The 18,268-nt window shown below is 38.5% G+C and overlaps 1 protein-coding gene across 2 annotated transcripts in view; it reads left to right on the plus strand.

Annotated features, from left to right (window-relative positions):
* The window catches only part of Naa35 (N-alpha-acetyltransferase 35), a 440,678-nt gene that overhangs the window by 22,610 nt on the left and 399,800 nt on the right, over window positions 1-18,268 (plus strand). For both annotated transcript variants that reach the window (XM_090406587.1, XM_090406588.1), the window contains exon 2: window positions 6,428-6,540. In XM_090406587.1, the coding sequence (XP_090262713.1) occupies window positions 6,428-6,540 (113 nt within the window). The remainder of the gene's footprint in view (window positions 1-6,427; window positions 6,541-18,268) is intronic.

An 18,268-nucleotide genomic window follows, 5' to 3' on the forward strand; every position in this document is an offset into this window, starting at 1 on the left:
AATTTGTGGACGTGTGGAGTGAGTTCGATGGGCGAAAGGATCTATATAAGATGGATGGCTTGCATTTGAATGGGTATGGTGTAAGGGGACTTGAAAAAGTGTTGCTGAATGTAGTGTGCAAAATCAGGGAAACTAGATTTATTAAGGGGGGGGGAGTAGATAACTTTAGGGAAGCAGTTGAATGTATGAATGAGTATAATATGCCCGAGTGAATAAGGACAACAAATCAGAATGGGATAGTTAATATAAGGCATCAAGGTAGGGATGGGGCTAATGTGGATCTTAAATTCATGTACACTAATGCTAAGAGTATTAGGAACAAGAAGGAAGAGTTTTTGGCCATGGTTGGCACTTCCAGACCACAGGTTATTGTCATTAGTGAATCATGGCTGACTGTAGATGATATAGCTCGTGGGATTGAATGTGATGGGTATAGTGTGTTCAGGAATGACAGGGAGAATAAAATGGGGGGAAGAGTATTGTTGATGATAGCTGATGAGCTGCAGCCAAGGAGAATAGAAGTTGAATTGCAGGATAGAGAAAAGAGTACATTTGAGGCCACTTGGTGTGAGATTGTGGCTAGCAGAACAAAATATACAATTGGGTGCTGCTATAGACCAGGTGATGGAAAAGATGGTGGAGACAGTATGCACAAGCAAATAGAAGAAATGAGTGGAAGGAGGGTAATTATTATGGGAGATTTCAACTATGGTCGCATTGATTGGAGTGAGGAGAGGACACATGGGAGGAAGGACTTGGATTTTATGCGGTTATTAAGGGATAACTATCTGTGACAGCATGTAATGGAAAACACTAGGGGTCAGAGAGTGCGTGACCTAGTAATTACATCTGAGTATTTGGCTGTAACAAATATGACCATATTGCCACCAATCGGTGAGAGTGATCATAGGGTCTTGACTTGGGAGGTGGCTAAAGGTGTGGAATTTACAATTAAGACAGGGTACATGTGGAATTATCAGGCTGGAAAGTATGACAAGCTTAGGAGTTTGATTGGTTCAGTGCCATGGCATGTACAACTGCAAGGACTAGAAGTTGATAGTGCATGGGAGGCAGTTAAGAAGTGTTTGCATGAAGCAGTGGCTGACTGTATACCTAGAGTCCGAATAATAAATCAAGTAAGGGTTAAATGGATGAATAACACCATTAAGCTTGAGCTGCAAAAAAAGAAACAACTATGGAGTGAATTTAAGGAGAAAGGTGACCGGCAGGCACATGAGTGGTATAAAGCGCAGGCCAGAAGGGTAACGAGTGGGGTAAGAAAAGCAAAAAAGGATTACAAAAGAACATTGGCCATGCAGGCTAAAGAGAATCCTAAACAGTTTTTTAGATATGTTGCAAGTAAAAGGAAAAATGTATATGGCAGAATGATTTTAAAGAATGCCGATGGTAGGGAAGTAACTGAATCAGTTGATATAGTTGAGTTACTGAGTTAGCACTTTGCAAGAATATATCATCCAGGTAGTGACATTGCAGAAATGAATGAACCAGTAGATTATATGGGAATTGTGGTGAATGAAGTGGAGGTGAGTAGGCTATTGCATAACCTCAATGTCAATACATCTGTGGGATTGGATGGTATACCAGCTCGTGTCGTACAAGAAGTGGCTAAAGAATTGTCAGTACCCTTGACCATTTTGTTTAATTTGAGTCTTGGGTCTGGGTTAGTCCCGAGGGGGTGGAAAGAGGGGAAAATAGTTCCATTGCATAAAGGTGGTTCCAAGACTGCTGTTGTTAATTACCGACCGATTAGCATATCAGGAATCGTTGTCAAGGTCTTAGAGAAATTAGTCAAGAAAAGAATACAGGATTGGATAGATGAAAACGGGATATTGTATGGGGGACAACATGGTTTTGTGAAAGGTAGATCATGCCTCAGTAACTTGCTCACATTTTATAACACAGTGACAGCTGAACTTGATAAGGGTAATGGGTTTACAGTGATTCTACTGGACCTTTCCAAGGCCTTTGACAGGATACCACATGGAACCCTAATCAGTAAACTGGAGCAGATGGGGGATGGATATAGGGTTGGTGAGATGGATAGGAGGGTGGTTGATGGAGAGATACCAGAGAGTGGTTTTTTCAGGAGTTGAGTCTAAAAGACAGCTTGTGACTAGTGGTGTGCCGCAGGGCTCTGTTCTTGGACCACTACTTTTCAATTTGTTCATCAATGATATAGGAAAGGATCTGAGAGGAAGTGTTCACTTGTTTACTGATGATGCAAAGTTGAGTAGAGCAATTGTGAGTGCACAGGATGTCCAAATTTTACAGGATGATTTGGATAGTTTGGAGGACTGGGCTAGGAAAAATGGATGTCAATTTAATGTGGCAAAGTGTAAGGTTATGCATTTTGGGGTGAAAAGAATAGCAGCAGTATATCGCATTGGTAGAACCGTACTCCAGAAGATTGATGAGGCCAGGGATTTGGGAGTGTTGGTTGATAGGGAATTGAAGTTTAGGGGGCACATTGCAAAAGTGGCTAAATCAGCTCATCAAATCACTTGGCTTCTGAAAAATACTTTAACATGCAGAGACAAACAAGTTATTGTTCCTCTGTATTGAGCCTTGATAAGACCCCATCTGGACTACTGTGCAGATGGGGTCTTAGTTATGGGTGCCAGGGTTTCTTCATGATGGGGAGGAAGTGAAGAGGATCCAGAGATGAATGACCAAGATTCTGAGACATTCAAATTACTGAAGGGTTTCTATAAGATTAAGCCAGAAGATATTTTTGAAAATAGGGCTGGTGGTGGGAGGACTTGGGGCCATGCATGGAAGCTGGGTAAGAATGTGGTTAACAAGGGTGTTAGAGCTAGGTTTTTTACTTGGAGAGTGGTGAGTGAGTGGAATAAGCTGCCAGAGTCTGTTGTAGGTGCTACGACCGTGAATGAGTTCAAGGCAAGGTATGATAGATACTGTGTGAATGTCGAATAGTTGTTCTTGACATGATGTTAGGGCCTCCCTCGATGAGTCTGTCGACTCCTTGGAGTTGCCCGGGATAATAATAATAATGTCCACACTTTATGTTCTACAGATTATTTACTATATGAAGAATTGCATTACATCAAATCAGTCTTCTTGACAGATGGTTTCAATGAAACCTTTATTAACAAAACCTTCAACATGGTATAGGATTCCCGCCTCTTCTGCCCATGAAGAAATTACTTGTAATCCAATTCCCTATATTAAAGAGACAGAATGTGTTTCAAAAAAAAATAAAATAAAATAAGCCTCTCAACAGCTATGTGGCATTTTGTCCTGTCAGAAATATCTCTGCCTTTCCTTCTTTGCCAAAAGATAAACTTTCAAACTTTCTCCACTTAATTTTTCAGGCATTTATTAGCTCACTTTCTCTTATGGTCTGTCTATGTTTTGAACAGTTTGGAAGAGCTGCCTTTGTCTGTCATAGGAACATACATTGTATATTGAGCCTGAATAATTTGGCGCCTTGCTGAACATGTTTTCTTATCTCTACTAAGCACAAAGCCCTAAGGAGCAAAATAAAAATCCTACATAAGAGCAGAGTCTTTATGAAATGGTCAATTATATTTAAAAAAAAAAAATAATAATTAAAATTAAAATTAAAAAAATAAAACAATAAGCCTTTCAACAACTATGTGGTATTTTGTCCTGTCAGAAATATCTCTGCCTTTCCTTCTTTGCCAAAAGATAAACTTTCAAATAAAAAAATTATTATATTCCTTCAGTTTTTAGTTGTTTTTTCTCTCATACTTCTTGTTCGTATTGCATCAGTCAACCTTTGAAGTGTTCTAATTTCACACAAGTCAGTTCATTTTTCTTACCTTCCACTCTCAGCACCTCTGTCTCCTCTCCAAGCATTCCACTCTTATTTGACATTCACTGACTCAGTGCTGGCCTAGTTGGCCAAGTGGTTAGCATACCTGCTCTCCAACCAAGAAGTCGCTGATTCAAATCACATTGTGGGTATGGATGTTTGTGATTGTCTTACCTTATACCTGTCCTTGTGCCATTAAAACTATAAATCATCATCATCATCGTTATAATTGCTGATCATTATAAATCATCATCATCACTGACACAGTTGACACCATCCTTAATTTCTTCCATATCTCCAGTCACACTACCTAATATCATCTCCATTGTCTCCTGATGATGCTTACATGTTGCTCAACTTCTTCCTACCCACCCCTTAATCATGCTACTTGTAACTGTCTCCTAGCAGACACCTGTTTCTCATGTTAGAAGCTTAATAAAGTGAAACAGCACAGCAAAAGATTAAAATAATTTTTAATTCTTCCATTATATATTCCATTTCAATCACAGAGACATCTTCAGGAAGTACAATATGGGACTTGTAACACTCACAAAGGCAACACAAAACCAAGTGAAATACATGGACGAAAGACTAAAGTCCTAACTAGCATTCGTACTAGATCTTTGCCGCCTAAAAGAAGTCTGTCAGTCTGCCAACTCATTGCCCTCAAGAAACTACACAAAAATAACAATATAGTCGTCACCAGAGCTGACGACTATATAAGGGAAGTGCTACAGTTATCCTTAATGCCAGTGAATACAATATAAAAATATATGTAATTTTTAGAGATTGCTCCACTTACAAACCTGTAGATTAAAATCCCACTAAATCTCAGAATTGAGAAATTAAAAAGTTTCTTCCTGGCCACCTGATATCACAAAAAAAAACTTAAACCCTTCAGTTCTTGTTCCCTTCCTCCCCATTGGTATGTGGCTTACCTAAAATTCATAAACCCAACTCCCTTCCTCCCCTTAAAATCCATAGTAGATGCAACTGATTCCTCCTGCTCTAAATTATCCAAACAGTTAGTAAAATCTCTTGCCCCCCCCCCCCCCATGCTGGCAACTCTGCCCAGTTTAAAGCTTTTGCTACCCATTCTGGATATTCCCTTGGAAGAACAAAATTATAAACAGATAGAGGGTGCCTCTATGGGTCCTCCCCCCCCCCCCATACACATCTGCCAATTTTTTCATGAAAGATTTTGAAAAACAAGCTCTTGACTCAGTCTCTCCCAACACTTTTATCTGATTAAGATATGTAGATGATGTGGCTAATGGCATAGACACATTATGCACTTTTTCCTCTGTCACCTCAGTAGTCCTCACCCTAGAATCTAATTTACTATAGAAAGGAAATTAATAATAGTCTAGCCTTTCTAGACACTAACCAGCAGAGCATATAACCTTTGTTCCAATGTGGACTCTCTTGCATCAGAAATCAGTCATGTACACCACACATTTCTGTCTAATGGCTACACTCCCTGGTCCTCTGTCTTTCCTCAGAAATATTTTAGACATTCTATCACCATTGTCTATGTTCAAGGCATGTCAAGAAAAAATAGCCAGAATCTTAAAAGGAATATAACTTCTGTACTACTTTTGAATCCCATTTAAAAACTAGCTCCCAGCTTTTAAGCCTTAACATGGAAGCACTCATGTGTTGAAGCTCAAGTGCTAGGAGAAACTCATATTGGAAGCTTAATGGAGTGAAACAGCACTGAGAAAGGATTAAAGCAATATTTAATTCTTCTAATACTGTATTGTGTTTCCTTACACCATCACTGAAACCTGAGATATTGATATCCAAATTACTCAGTTCCTTCCATTATCTGCATTTCATGCAAACATGCACTCCTCTCTATCTTACTTGCCATGATTTTAAATGACAGGAAGCATGCTACAGAATGTTGTATTATACTTTGCAAATTGTAATCTTTAAATGGGCTCCAGCAAAGGTTGGTCGATTGGTAGAGTCTCTGTTCCATGAGCCATTAGTAGCAAAATTATTAATTTTGCTACTAATGGCTCATGCAAAAAGTTAAGCAAGTCTGAGCACGGTTAGTAGTTGGAAGGGGTTTAATTGTTCGATGCTGTTGGCACTCTGCTGAGGACTGGCCATTCTCACAGGGTTAACTTCGGCCTGTAAACTGACGTATGTCAGACCTCTGTGCCCTCACGACACATGGGGATATGACAATCTTTAAATGGGCAGGCTGGGCAATGATGAATCAGTAAGTGGAGTTATGATGCCACCACAATTAATAGAAGGAAATGTACAGTACACAAAGCAATATATTGGAAAAGTACTTCAAACTGAAAATCATCCAAACACACCACACTCAGTCATAACTATTTCAGACTAAAATTTACATTCAAGTTATAATAAAGTGCTAATAATTGATATCAATAATTAATAATAATAATGTTGCAGAACATTATTATTATTAATTTTGCTATTGATTATTCTTTAGTTATTTGTTAATCAATTATTAATAACAATTACTTTTGTTTCCCTTTCCCCCATCATGTTAGACTTTTTTAAGTAGTCTAAGTATAGTGTTATTACTGAAAATATAACCACTGTAAATCATATTGTATAAAAAAATTTTAGGTCCTCAGAAAACATAGATCATTCATCTGTTCCTTCTCTTTCTGAAGAAACAGCAAAATGCTTTACTTTTAATTGGATGAATGTCACAGAAGAATTCTTTAAAGCTACTGAAGGTGAGCAACTTTGCCGCTATGTGTATAATTTTGAATACTTATTTAAAATTTGAATCTGTATTTATCCAGTTTGATATAATGGAATATTTAAACCAGCAGTATCCTTGCTGGTTTCAATATTTTGTATTTAAAAAATAAATAAATAAAATATAGTATAAAAAATAAATATTTCATACTGTAAAAATAACATCAAGATAAGTGTAATGGTATGTATAACTTCATTTAGAACTATATGCAATGGTTATATATAGAACAGAGTCCAACTTAGAATCTAGAAGAAGAACTGAAGATAGGAACTGTTGAACATAATGAATATTAATGGAAAGGAAATTGAATATGCATAACTAGAAAAAAACCACATGGGCATAATTGTCAACACCGAGACAAAGAAGACAAAAACAGATGAGGTCCTACTGAATAATAAGTATATTCGGGCTATAACAATCAAGGGAAAGGAGTAGCATTGGCATTCACCATCAAAATTGAAGATGGACTTCTTAATCAGAAGGCAATTTCATGTAGAGTTATGTGGAATGTCTTCAAAATGGAGAAATTAACCTTTCAATGATGAGTGTTTATTATTATACACCCTCTGTTCAAAAAGAAACTGAACTTTTCGAAAATAGAAGAAACTAGTGGCACCCCCTGTTGTATCTTTTTGTTGTCGAAAGCGGCAACCTTCATTAGTGTTGTGTCAATCGTTTATGACATTTGTTTCATTAGAAGCCAAGTTATAGTGCCAAGAGTGACAGTGTGTTTTGACGAACGGTCTGTTGTCACAATATTCATGCTGTATGCGGCAAATTCTCACTGTCGTTTGCTTCAAAACTTCGAGATAAAACTCACCATTGACCGTTTGGCCAAGCGGAACAAATTCTTTGTGGATTTGTTGAAACGTAGAAATTTGTAGAAACCCTTGGAATCGTAGAAACAAAACAAAAAATTGTCTATACTTTTTTGAACATCTCCAAGCGACTTTTTTTCGGATGTCCCTCTTCTGGTGGTCTCCACCCAGCACTCTGGCGCTTTGTTTCGGGCTCATACTCAAAACACCACGTTTCGTCACCAGTAACGATCCTTTCAAGGAAGTTTGAGTCCTTATGAGCGGTTTTCATGAGGTCCTTGCAGTGTTCAATTCAATACATTTTTTGGTCGTCGGTCAACTTGTTGGGAACAAATTGCCAATTCAATTTACGAAGGCCCAAAACTCTCAGTCAAAATATTGTGCATAGTTGATTTTGGAATCCCCAATTCATCATCAATCAATCTCACTAATGATTTCGGGTTTTCTTTGATGAAATCACACACTTTTTGGATGTTAACTTCGCCCAGTCCAGTTGTTGGACGGCCCTGCTTTTCGTTATCCTCAAGTCTCACGACCACTTTGAAAATGCTTAAACCACTCGTAAACTTGAGTATGGGATAAGCATTCATCACCATATGCTTTTTGAAGCATTTGATGCGTTTCGGTAAAACTTTTACCAAGTTAACACAAAGTCAATCGCAGCTCTCTGTTTGAAACTCATTTTCCGACCGTTTGTCAAAACACAGTATCATCTTGGCACTATAACTCGGCTTCTAATGAAACAAATGTCATAAACAGTTGACACAACACTAATGAGGGTTGCCGCTTTCGACAACAAAAAGAAACAACAGGTGGTACCACTAGTTTCTTCTATTTTCGAAAAGTTCGGTTTCTTTTTGGACAGAAGGTGTATGTCAGAAAATTAGCTTTTCTTTTATGAAAATTCTAGTTTTTAAAAGTGTTAACTCTTGTACAACAGTTGGAAAATTTTATGTATAAATATGATTTCATGTGTTGGTAACGAATTCATACATCGCCTTATTTCTTTCTCCCCTTCAACATGAATTGACTCTTCTTGGCATTGTGCCAGTTGAGATTCTCTGTTGAGTTAGATAAGGGGAAAATACACCACGATTCTTTTAGACATTGCTGAGGTTTTTACAGAATACAGCATGGAAAACTGTTCATAAATTGGAGAATATATATATTATATTTAACATTGGTCCACACACAAGGTCGATAGCACAATAGTTCTGTGTGTGGGCAAGAGGAATAGAAGAGAGAAGGAATCTGCTTACATTTTGCTTGAACATTTTGCTGAGTATTATAATCCTTGGGGAAGGCAGAGAAGGGGAGACTGTTCCAAAGGACAGAAGTAGATGGAATAAAAGAGGAGGCAGTGAAGTTGGTTAGATGAGTTTTAAGATGGACTGTGAAAGGGTGTTGGTTAGCAGTGGCTCTTGTTTTAATGATTTTGGAGGAGAGTGAAGGAATAATAGTGGCCAATTCAGCAGAGCACTGTCCATGAAGGTTTCTGTAGAAGAGGTACAAGGCAGAAACTGAACGTGTATGAGTGAATGATTGAAGTGGGTTTGTGAGAGAGGATCATTAATTAGTCAGATTGACCTCTTCTTGATAGAATCGAACAATCTTAGAGAGGATTTTGGTGCACCATTCTAAATATGGTTGCAGTATTGGCTGGGCAGACTTTGGCTTTGTATAGAGTTAGCAGCTGTGAAGGTGTGAAATAGTGTCTTGTGCAAAAAAGTATACTAAGTTTTTTGGTGGCTGCAGAAGCTGTAAGTTGCAATATGGTTGTGCTAGGAAAGGTTGGTAGTGCAAGTCAGTCCAAGAAGAGAAATCTTATCATGTTTGGAGATCTCAGTATTACTGAAAGTAAGGGAGAGGGATGTGAGCTCTTTCTTGCAAGAGATAAAACAGAACTGTGTTTACAAGGTTGTACTTTCCACACTGGGATATAGCTAGGATATCTCAGTTTAGGTCCCTAGTCATGGTAGATCATGAAGATTCTAATACTTGAGCACTAACATATTTGTCGAATATAGAGAGAGTGAGTGAAAGAACAGAACTCTGCGGTACTCCTGCATCGGTGGGGAAATCTGAGGAGAGTAAGCCGTCTACCATGACACGTAGTGAGTGACCAACGAGAAAGTTGCTGATCCAGTTGCAGAGTGGGGAAGGCACACCATAGGATGGCAGTTTGCTGAGTAGGCCCCCTGTGTCAAACCCAATCAAATGCCTTTGAAATGTTGAGGACAACCACATGAATTTCTCCAAATTTCTCCATGGCTTTGAGTACATAGGTGGATAGTGAAAGCAAGATCAGCTGTAGATCGCGAGTGACAGAATCCATACTGCTGGTCACTGATTAGATGGTTCAAGAGTTGGGTGTTGATGACCATCTCCATACTTTTTGAGAGAACAGAAGTGAGAGCAATTGGATTAGTTTGTTAGTTGACTTTTATCACCTTTCTTTGAGATGGGCTGGATGTGGGCCTATTTCCATGTTGTCAGGTAGATGCCAGTTGAATAGGATAGATTGAAGAGGCAATACAGGATAGGTGTTAGTTTTGGGGCACAATTTTTTAACACTATAGATGGGATACCATCAGGACCAGATGCCTTGTTTGTGTTCAGGTTGTTAAGAATTCTTTGGATTTCTTTTTGTTGGAAGCCTATGGGAGACATGAAAGGAGCTGTTTGTGGAGTGGAGAGAACTTTGCCTAGGTCATCAATGCAGGAATTATTATTATTATTACGGGCAACTCCAAGGAGTCGACAGACTCATCAAGGGAGGCCCTAACATCATGTCAAGAACAACTGTTCGTCTTTCACACAGTATCTATCATACCTCGCCTTAAACTCATTCACGGTCATAGCACCCACAACAGACTCTGGCAGCTTGTTCTACTCATTTACCACTCTCCAAGTAAAGAACCTTGCTCTAACACCCCTGTTAACCACATTTTTGCCCAGCTTCCATGTATGGCCCTATTCTCAAAAATGTCTTCTGGATTAATCTTATAGAATCCCTTCAGTAATCTGAATCTCTCTATCATATCACCCCTTTTCCACCTATCAACCAATTTTTGCAACCCACAAATCTTCAATCTGTTCTCATAAGGTTTATTCCACAGACCTGCCACCATCTTGGTCACTCGTCTCTGGATCCTCTCCACCTCCTCCCCAGTAATACAAGTAAGTTGGCCTTGTCTTTTGGTGAGGTGACTATAGTACCATCTGGATGGTGAGAGGGGAGGAAACCTGGGTGGATAGAAGTTACACCCAGTGGCCTTGGCAAGGGACCAGAAGGAGCGACTACCATTTTGGCAGGAGGCAAGCATTTGCAGCATTTGGCCCTTTCAAAGTCTGACTTGGACTTGTTGATGATTCTTTTACAACTGTTGCTGGTTGCAGTATATATAGAGAGGACAGCTGGAGTTTTAGTCTTGAGCCAATTGTAGTAGATTTTTTTTTCTTTTACAGCTTTGGCACACTTTTTTTGAGAACCAAGGCTTGGATGGTGGCTGAGAGTTTGGACTGAAATAGGGGTTGAAAGTCTTCATTCCTGTGAGGATGATTTCTGTTATTTGGTCTGAGGAGGTGTTTGGATCAGAAGAACTGAGCAGTAGTCAGACCATGGGAAGAAGGAATAGAAGTCACGGAGGTCGTCCCATTTGGCACCCTTGTAGTGCCAAAGAACACGAGACTGTGAACTGATGGGTGTAGGTTGTTCTGCAGCAAAAGAGATGTATGAGGTTGTGGTCTGAGTTTTCAAGAGGAGAACCACAGTATACTTGGAAGAAGAGCTCATTAGGAAAGGGAATACCACTCATAAAAATTGCCTGCAAGTGGATTATAACAATGGGTGGCATATCCTCTGTTCTCAAAACTGAAGGAAATGACATCTGTGTAGCAAATGTCAGTGACCAAGCTGCATATTTTTAAACATGGAAATATTCATGAATAATCGTTAATTTTCACACATAGAAACCTTTCAACATTTGGGAAAGGGAATACTGCTGTTTATGACCGATCATAAAAATTGCCTGCAAGCCGATTACAACAATCAATGGCATATCCTCTGTTCTCAGAACTGAAAGAAATACATGTTGCAAATGTTAGTGACCAATTAGCAAGGAGGTATAAAGAAATTTTTTCCACAAAAATTGAAGATCAAGGTAGTCTGTATCCGGTTCTCAAATCTAGTAATACTGAATACAGTCTTACCCTGACTTATGCTCATCCGGAGTTACGCGGTTTCTTATATGTACGTATTCCCGTTCCGCTTCACGCCTCGCCACTAGTCGTATCTTTCAGGTGCCGGCCGCATTCGCCAGTGTCGCACATGCTGTGAACAAGCACTAATGTGTTTCACGCAGTCTCCATTCATACATGATTTTTATAGTCTACAAACTTTGCGATTGTTTAATGTTATGTTCTTGATAAAAATTTTATCACATAAAAAATAATAATGTCATCCAAAAGAAGCAAGTTCGATTCTTCTACAGCTAGCAAAAAAAGAAAAACATTGACTTTGGAAACAAAACTCAACATTATTAAGGATTTTGAAGGAATGAAAATTTGTGAGTTAGAAAAGAAGTTCTATTTATAGGAATCCACAGTAAGAACAATCATAAAAGAAAGGTTTACAGATTTTGAAGGACATAGATTCTAACGAGGAATGAATTGCAGCCGCAAGGCAAGGAATAAAAAAATCATTAGCTTGCTGTGAAGAAATTTTGCGTGACAATAGAAAGACATTATGCCGTCAGACGAATCTATTAGATTTTATGAAACCATTGACATCGAAATAACTTTCTTTTTTTTTATGTACGAAAATCTACAATTATGATTATATTTCTTAAAAAATATAGGTGTTTTTGTAAACCTTAGGTCCCAATTGTATGTTTGTATATATAAATTACATGCAAAATTATACCCCGAGTTACGCGAATTCGACTTACACGCTTTTTGTTGGTCCCACCTACCACGTAACTTTGGGGTTTTACTGTACTTTCTTCACAAGTTCGTATTGTAGGGTGAAAGTTTTGAAACCATAGCACCGTGATTTTTTAAAAGTAATAGGCCTGCAGATTTAAATTTTAATATGAATAAGAGACAAGGGACTTTTTTTTAAGGGATATTACATCCCACATTGTTTCTTAGCCAAATAAGAAACTCAAAGAGTTTCATGACAAAATAGAAACTATATAAAGTTCGGCGATTCCAAGCGTAAGCAAATACCTGGATAGTGCAGCAACTGACCCTTGAAGGTAGTGCAAGCTGAGGCAACTCACAGAAAGGATGGCCACCTTTCTATGAGTTTCTTATTCGGCTAGGAAACAATATGGGATGTAATATCCCTTAACTTAAATAAGTTCATGTCGCCGAATTGAAGCCTTTGGCTCTTCATTATAATTAGTAAAGGGACTTTTGTTTATTTTTGGTATTAAGGTGTTTATTGAAGGTGTTTGTGATGCAACAGATAGTGAGTCATCCCATCAGCCTGCAAAGCTATCTCCAGGATGTACAAAAGAAGGGGAAAACTACCAGCACACAGGAGAAAAAGTCTGCCACTCATAAGTACAGGTAACCCTCGTATAATGTAGATGTTAGGTTCCACAAAAATGCCACCTTATATAAATCGTGTTATGCGAGACTCAGATCACATAGAAAAAGTAGGGTTAAGTTCCAAAATCGTTTTTTTTTAAAGATTATATAAACAATGATATATCCAACAAAAACTATTTTTATTTAATTCAGGTAATTCATGTAAGTTAAGACTTCTTCTTCTTCTGCAACTTCTCCCACTTAAGTGGGGTCACTGTTTGTTATGAGTCTCCTCCACACCTTCCTGTCTTGGGCTGTCACCACATCCAAGTTCTTCATCTTCAAGTCCTCTTCTACCAGCACCCTCCATCTCTTCTTTGGCTGCCCACGCTTCCGCCTTCCTTGCACATCCATCTGCATTACCCTTCTTCCCACATATTCATCCTCCCTCCTCATCACATGACCAAACCATCTCAACCTTGCCTCCTGTATTTTTGCTCCTAAGTTCGTAACTTTCACTGTTCCCCTGACATAGTCATTTCTGAGATGATCCTTTCTGGTCACACCGCACATCCACCTAAGCATTCTCATCTCTGCTACTTCCATCCTGCTGATGTTATTTTTCCTCAGGGCCACAGTTTCTATAGCATATGTCATAGCTGGCCTCACTACTGTCCTATAAATTTTGCCTTTCAGATTGATCGGCACCCTCTTATTGCATAACACTCCAGCCATCTCCCTCCAGTTCCTCCAACCCGCTTGTATTCTGCATCCCACTTCCTTCTCAGCTCCTCCATCTTCTTCCACTGTTGAACCTAAGTATCTAAAGTCTCTCACCTTCCTGATGACATTTCCTTCCAGATCTGTCTCCTGGCCACCACCCACTGTGCAACACATATACTCTGTCTTACTTCTGCTCAGTCTCATACCTCTCTCTTCCAGTACTTTTCTCCATCTTTCCAGTTTAGTTTCCGCTTCTTCTCTTGAATCTACACACAGCAAGATGTCATCTGCATACAACATTGTCCAAGGTGCATCTTCTCTCACCTCCTCTGTTACCACCTCCATCACAATATTAAACAGAAACGGACTTAATGCTGACCCTTGATGCAAGCCAACTGTTACTTGAAAACTTTCTGTCTGTCCCAAACAGGTCCGAACACTTGTCTTCACATTTCTGTACATTTCCCGCACCAACCTGACATATTTCTCCGGCACCTTCTTCTCCCTCAGACACCTCCAGACTTCTTGCCTTGGCACTCTATCGTATGCTTTCTCCAGATCAATAAATACCAGATGTAGCTCCCTTTGTTTCTCTCGATATTTTTCCATCATCTGTCGTAACCCAAAGATAGCATCTGTTGTTGATCTACCAGGCATGAAGCCAAATTGTTCCTTTGCAATCTCCACCTCCTTCCTCAATCTACCATCAAGAACCCTTTCTAGGATCTTCATTGTGTGGGACATCAACTTTATTCCTCTGTAATTTTTACAGTCTTATGCATCCCCTTTACCCTTGTAGATGGGAACAAGAGTACTCTCCCTCCATTCCTCGGGTATATTTTCCTGTTGGCAAACTTTCATGAACAGGTCCCACAGCAGGTCAATTCCCTCTTCCCCCAGTGCCTTCCATGCCTCCACTGGAATTCTGTCGGGGCCCACCGCTTTTCCATTCCTCATCCTCTTCATGGCCTCCGTCACTTCCATTCTACTGATGTTCTGCACCATCCCCTTAGAAGGCTGCCCATATCCTCTGTGAGTCCTTGCATTTTCCTCATTCAAAAGTCCCTCAAAGTATATTTTCCATCTGTTTCTTATGTCCACATCCCTCCATAATACTCTTCCTTCAGCATCTTTGATCTGCCTCACATGTAAGATGTCCTTAGCTGCTTTATTTCCACATTTTGCTAGTTGGTAAATTTTTCTCTGTCCTTCCTTTGTTTCTAATTGATCATACAGATCTTGATATGCCATGGCCTTCGCCTGTGCCACAACTCTCTTGGCTTCTTGCTTTCTCCCTTTGTACACCTCTCTGTCCTCTTCCACTCTTGACTCATCCCACTTCTGCTTTGCCTTCCTCTTAGCTGTCACTGCCACTTGTACATCATTATTCCACCACCAACCCTCCTTCTGCTCTCTAATCTTTCCAGATGTCTCACCAAGCACCTCGATGGCACAGCTCAGGATTACTTTTGAATTATATTTCCACCAATCTTGTACACTTTCCAGTCCATCCGAAATCCTAACACTCTCTCCCTAAAACGATTCCTCACACTTTCCTCTTTTAAGCGAAACCACTTAATTGTCTTCATCCCATGGCAACCAGAAGTTCTTATCTTCGATCTTATTTTAAAGTCTGCGCACAGCAGTCGGTGTTGTTGTGCTACTTGATCTGTTGGAATTACTTTACAATTTGTCATAACCTTAAGATGTTTTCTTCTAGTCAAAATGTAGTCAATTTGTGAGCTGTTGTTACCACTTCTAAATGTTATCAAATGTTCTTCCCTCTTGAAGAAAAACTAGTTCACAATTGCCAGATCAAACGCTACTGCAAAGTTCACAACCCTCCCCCTTCCTGGTTCATCATTCCCACTCCGTGGCCACCATGCACCCTTTCACAGTCTCTATTCTGTCTTCCTATGTGCCCATTCAAGTCTCCTCCGACAATCATCATCTCATTTTCTTCCAATTCCCTCATTTCTTCATCTAACACGTTCCAGAACTCATCTTTTTCCTCTGCTGTACAACCAACTTGCGGGGCATATACACATAATACGACCACCCGCTCTTCTCCAAGACCCAATTTCATTCGCATGATCCTGTCGTTCCTTCTACCCACGTCCAGTACTTCAACCTTCATTCTGCCACACACCACAACACCAAATTTAAGACATAGTATAAAATTATAAAAAATTATAAATTATATGTAAACTTTATTGCACATAATACATAAATGCTTTAGGCAAAATATGGGATGTAATAGTGCTCTAATAAAGTGTATATTTTAATCGTCATCACTCTCTTCAAAACTAACATTTCGTAGCTGTTCTTTATTTATGAATGGCTGGACGTCGTCATCACTTGAAATCTTTTGGACATCATTTGTATAATTCTCATTGCATACTTTGGTTGGTTTAGTTATCAAGAAGTCAGTAATAAGACCTTGCTTACCACTATGCTGCAATTTTTTATTAAGTTCACAATACAGAGCTAAAGAAATATCCAATTGTCTCGTGAATTTTCTGCAGCTCTCCATTGGGAGATCATTATCCATAAAGTAACTTTCTTGCCAAGTCCAATCCTTCTGCTAATTTCTTTAAACTGAATTCTTTAACGGATTCATCACAATCAGAATCTTTGGCAGAACTTTCCCTGCCATTTGGTTCGACGTCATCTATTAATTGTACCTGTTCCTCCTCGTTTAAATCTATTTCTCCATCAATTAATTCACTAATTTCATTTTCAACCATATCGCAAAAGTGCTCTAAATGGCCATTACTATAAAAATATTTTTTTTATATAAAAAAAAGCATTACATATTGTATGCTACTCACCAAAAAATAAAGTGCTCAGCTTGAGATTAACACACTTATGATTTTTAATGCGCTTTCCTGGCAGAAAACGAAAACAATTTTCAACAATAAATACTTTATACGGTAAACAATTTACGTACATGCATGCTAAGAGGGTATTTCCCCTAATATAAATTTGCTACTTATAACTACATGCACGATACGGGCAGACGCAAATTTAACGAAGATAAAATTTGATTTTTAAGTCGTGCGTTGAAAAATATATGAAAAGATAAAGAGTTACTATAGTTTGTAGACCGTCTTATATCGAAACACGTTGTATAATTATCATGTTATACGATTGTTACCTGTACTTATAAATAATATTATAAATTTTTGGTGATCAGAATGGGATAATCAGCACAAATTAATTTAATGATGTTTATGTTTAATTGATGTTTAATTAATTAATAACAGTGGCCAACAAAAAAAAATTTTTTTTCTTCTGATTATGATCTGACACTTGTTTTTTTACTAATTTGGGTGTGCTGATTTCAAATATCAAACCCATTTTTCTCTATCATGTCAGGTTTTTCCTCTATGGCATTTTCTTCTTCCTAATTTATAAGTTTTTGATAGTTTTAAGGAGGCAGTACTATTTAGAGGATCAAAAAAATCGATTTTTTAATATTATTTTCTGAAAGTATGTACTTTTAAAAATCTGTTCCTAACTTTTTATCAAGAAATTCGAAAAATTCCCGAAGATATAGCCTATTATTCAAAGCGGTGCACAGATCAGAATCGGAGCGCTCACCGCTCTCGCTTGTTAGTAAATGAATAAATGCGTAAGAACCTGCAACGGCACATACTGGCACTTTGAATGCGAGAGATGCCGATAACCGACCTAATACATTTAGGTGACGAAAAGTAGGCGATGAAAACTGCCTAAAACAAATGAATGCTATATGGTCATAGCGGACAAAGAACGATCGAAATCAGTCAATCGTTAATCGATCGTGAAAGTATGGCGAGCGCTTATAACGTTTCAATAAAGTCTCTGGTTTTTTTTGTCTTGTTAATTGCATGTTAGTCGGCAGTTAAGAAAATACATCATGTCTACTACTCGAAAATGTGTCAATAGTGTAGATTCCTTCTACTACATTTGTGTCAGCTTTACTGTTCCCAGTCAAAAGACAAATATCACTGATTTCGTTAAGAAAGTGTACTTTGCATACTTTGATGTAAAACTTGCAGATCAGGACAATTCATGGGCTCCAAATAAAGTGTGTAAGTCATGTGTAGAAAATTTACGACAGTGGAGCAAGGGAAAACGCCAAAAATTAGCTTTTGGCATTCCAATGATTTGGCGTGAACCGAAAAATCACGTAGATGATTGCTATTTTTGTTTAGTTCAGACTTCTGGTTATAATAAGAAGAATAAGAAAAAAATTGTGTATCCAAATCTCGACTCAGCAATTCGGCCAGTTGCTCATTTCAATGAAATAGCCGTGCCAATTTATAAAGGACTTCCTTTACTTGAGAACGAGCATGATCGGGATATGCCAGATGTTCTTGAGGAGCAAGACCCGGATGTTGATTTAGACAATGAAAATTTAATTTCTAGTTCTGGACTGCAACGTTTTACTCAAGCAGAATTGAATGACTTAGTAAGAGATTTGGGCCTATCAAAGGAATGATCAGAATTGTTAGCTTCAAGATTAAATGAAAAAAACTTACTGGAGCAAGATACGAAGATAACTTTTTATCGTAGCAGGGAAAGTAATCTTGTACAATATTTTAAACACGAGTGTGGGTTTGTTTACTGTAACAATGTGTC

The sequence above is a fragment of the Typopeltis vanoorti genome, chromosome 16 (genome assembly GCF_054136105.1).
Source record: "Typopeltis vanoorti isolate ZY-2024b chromosome 16, IOZ_Tvanoo_1.0, whole genome shotgun sequence".
In the NCBI taxonomy this organism is placed as follows: domain Eukaryota; kingdom Metazoa; phylum Arthropoda; class Arachnida; order Uropygi; family Thelyphonidae; genus Typopeltis; species Typopeltis vanoorti.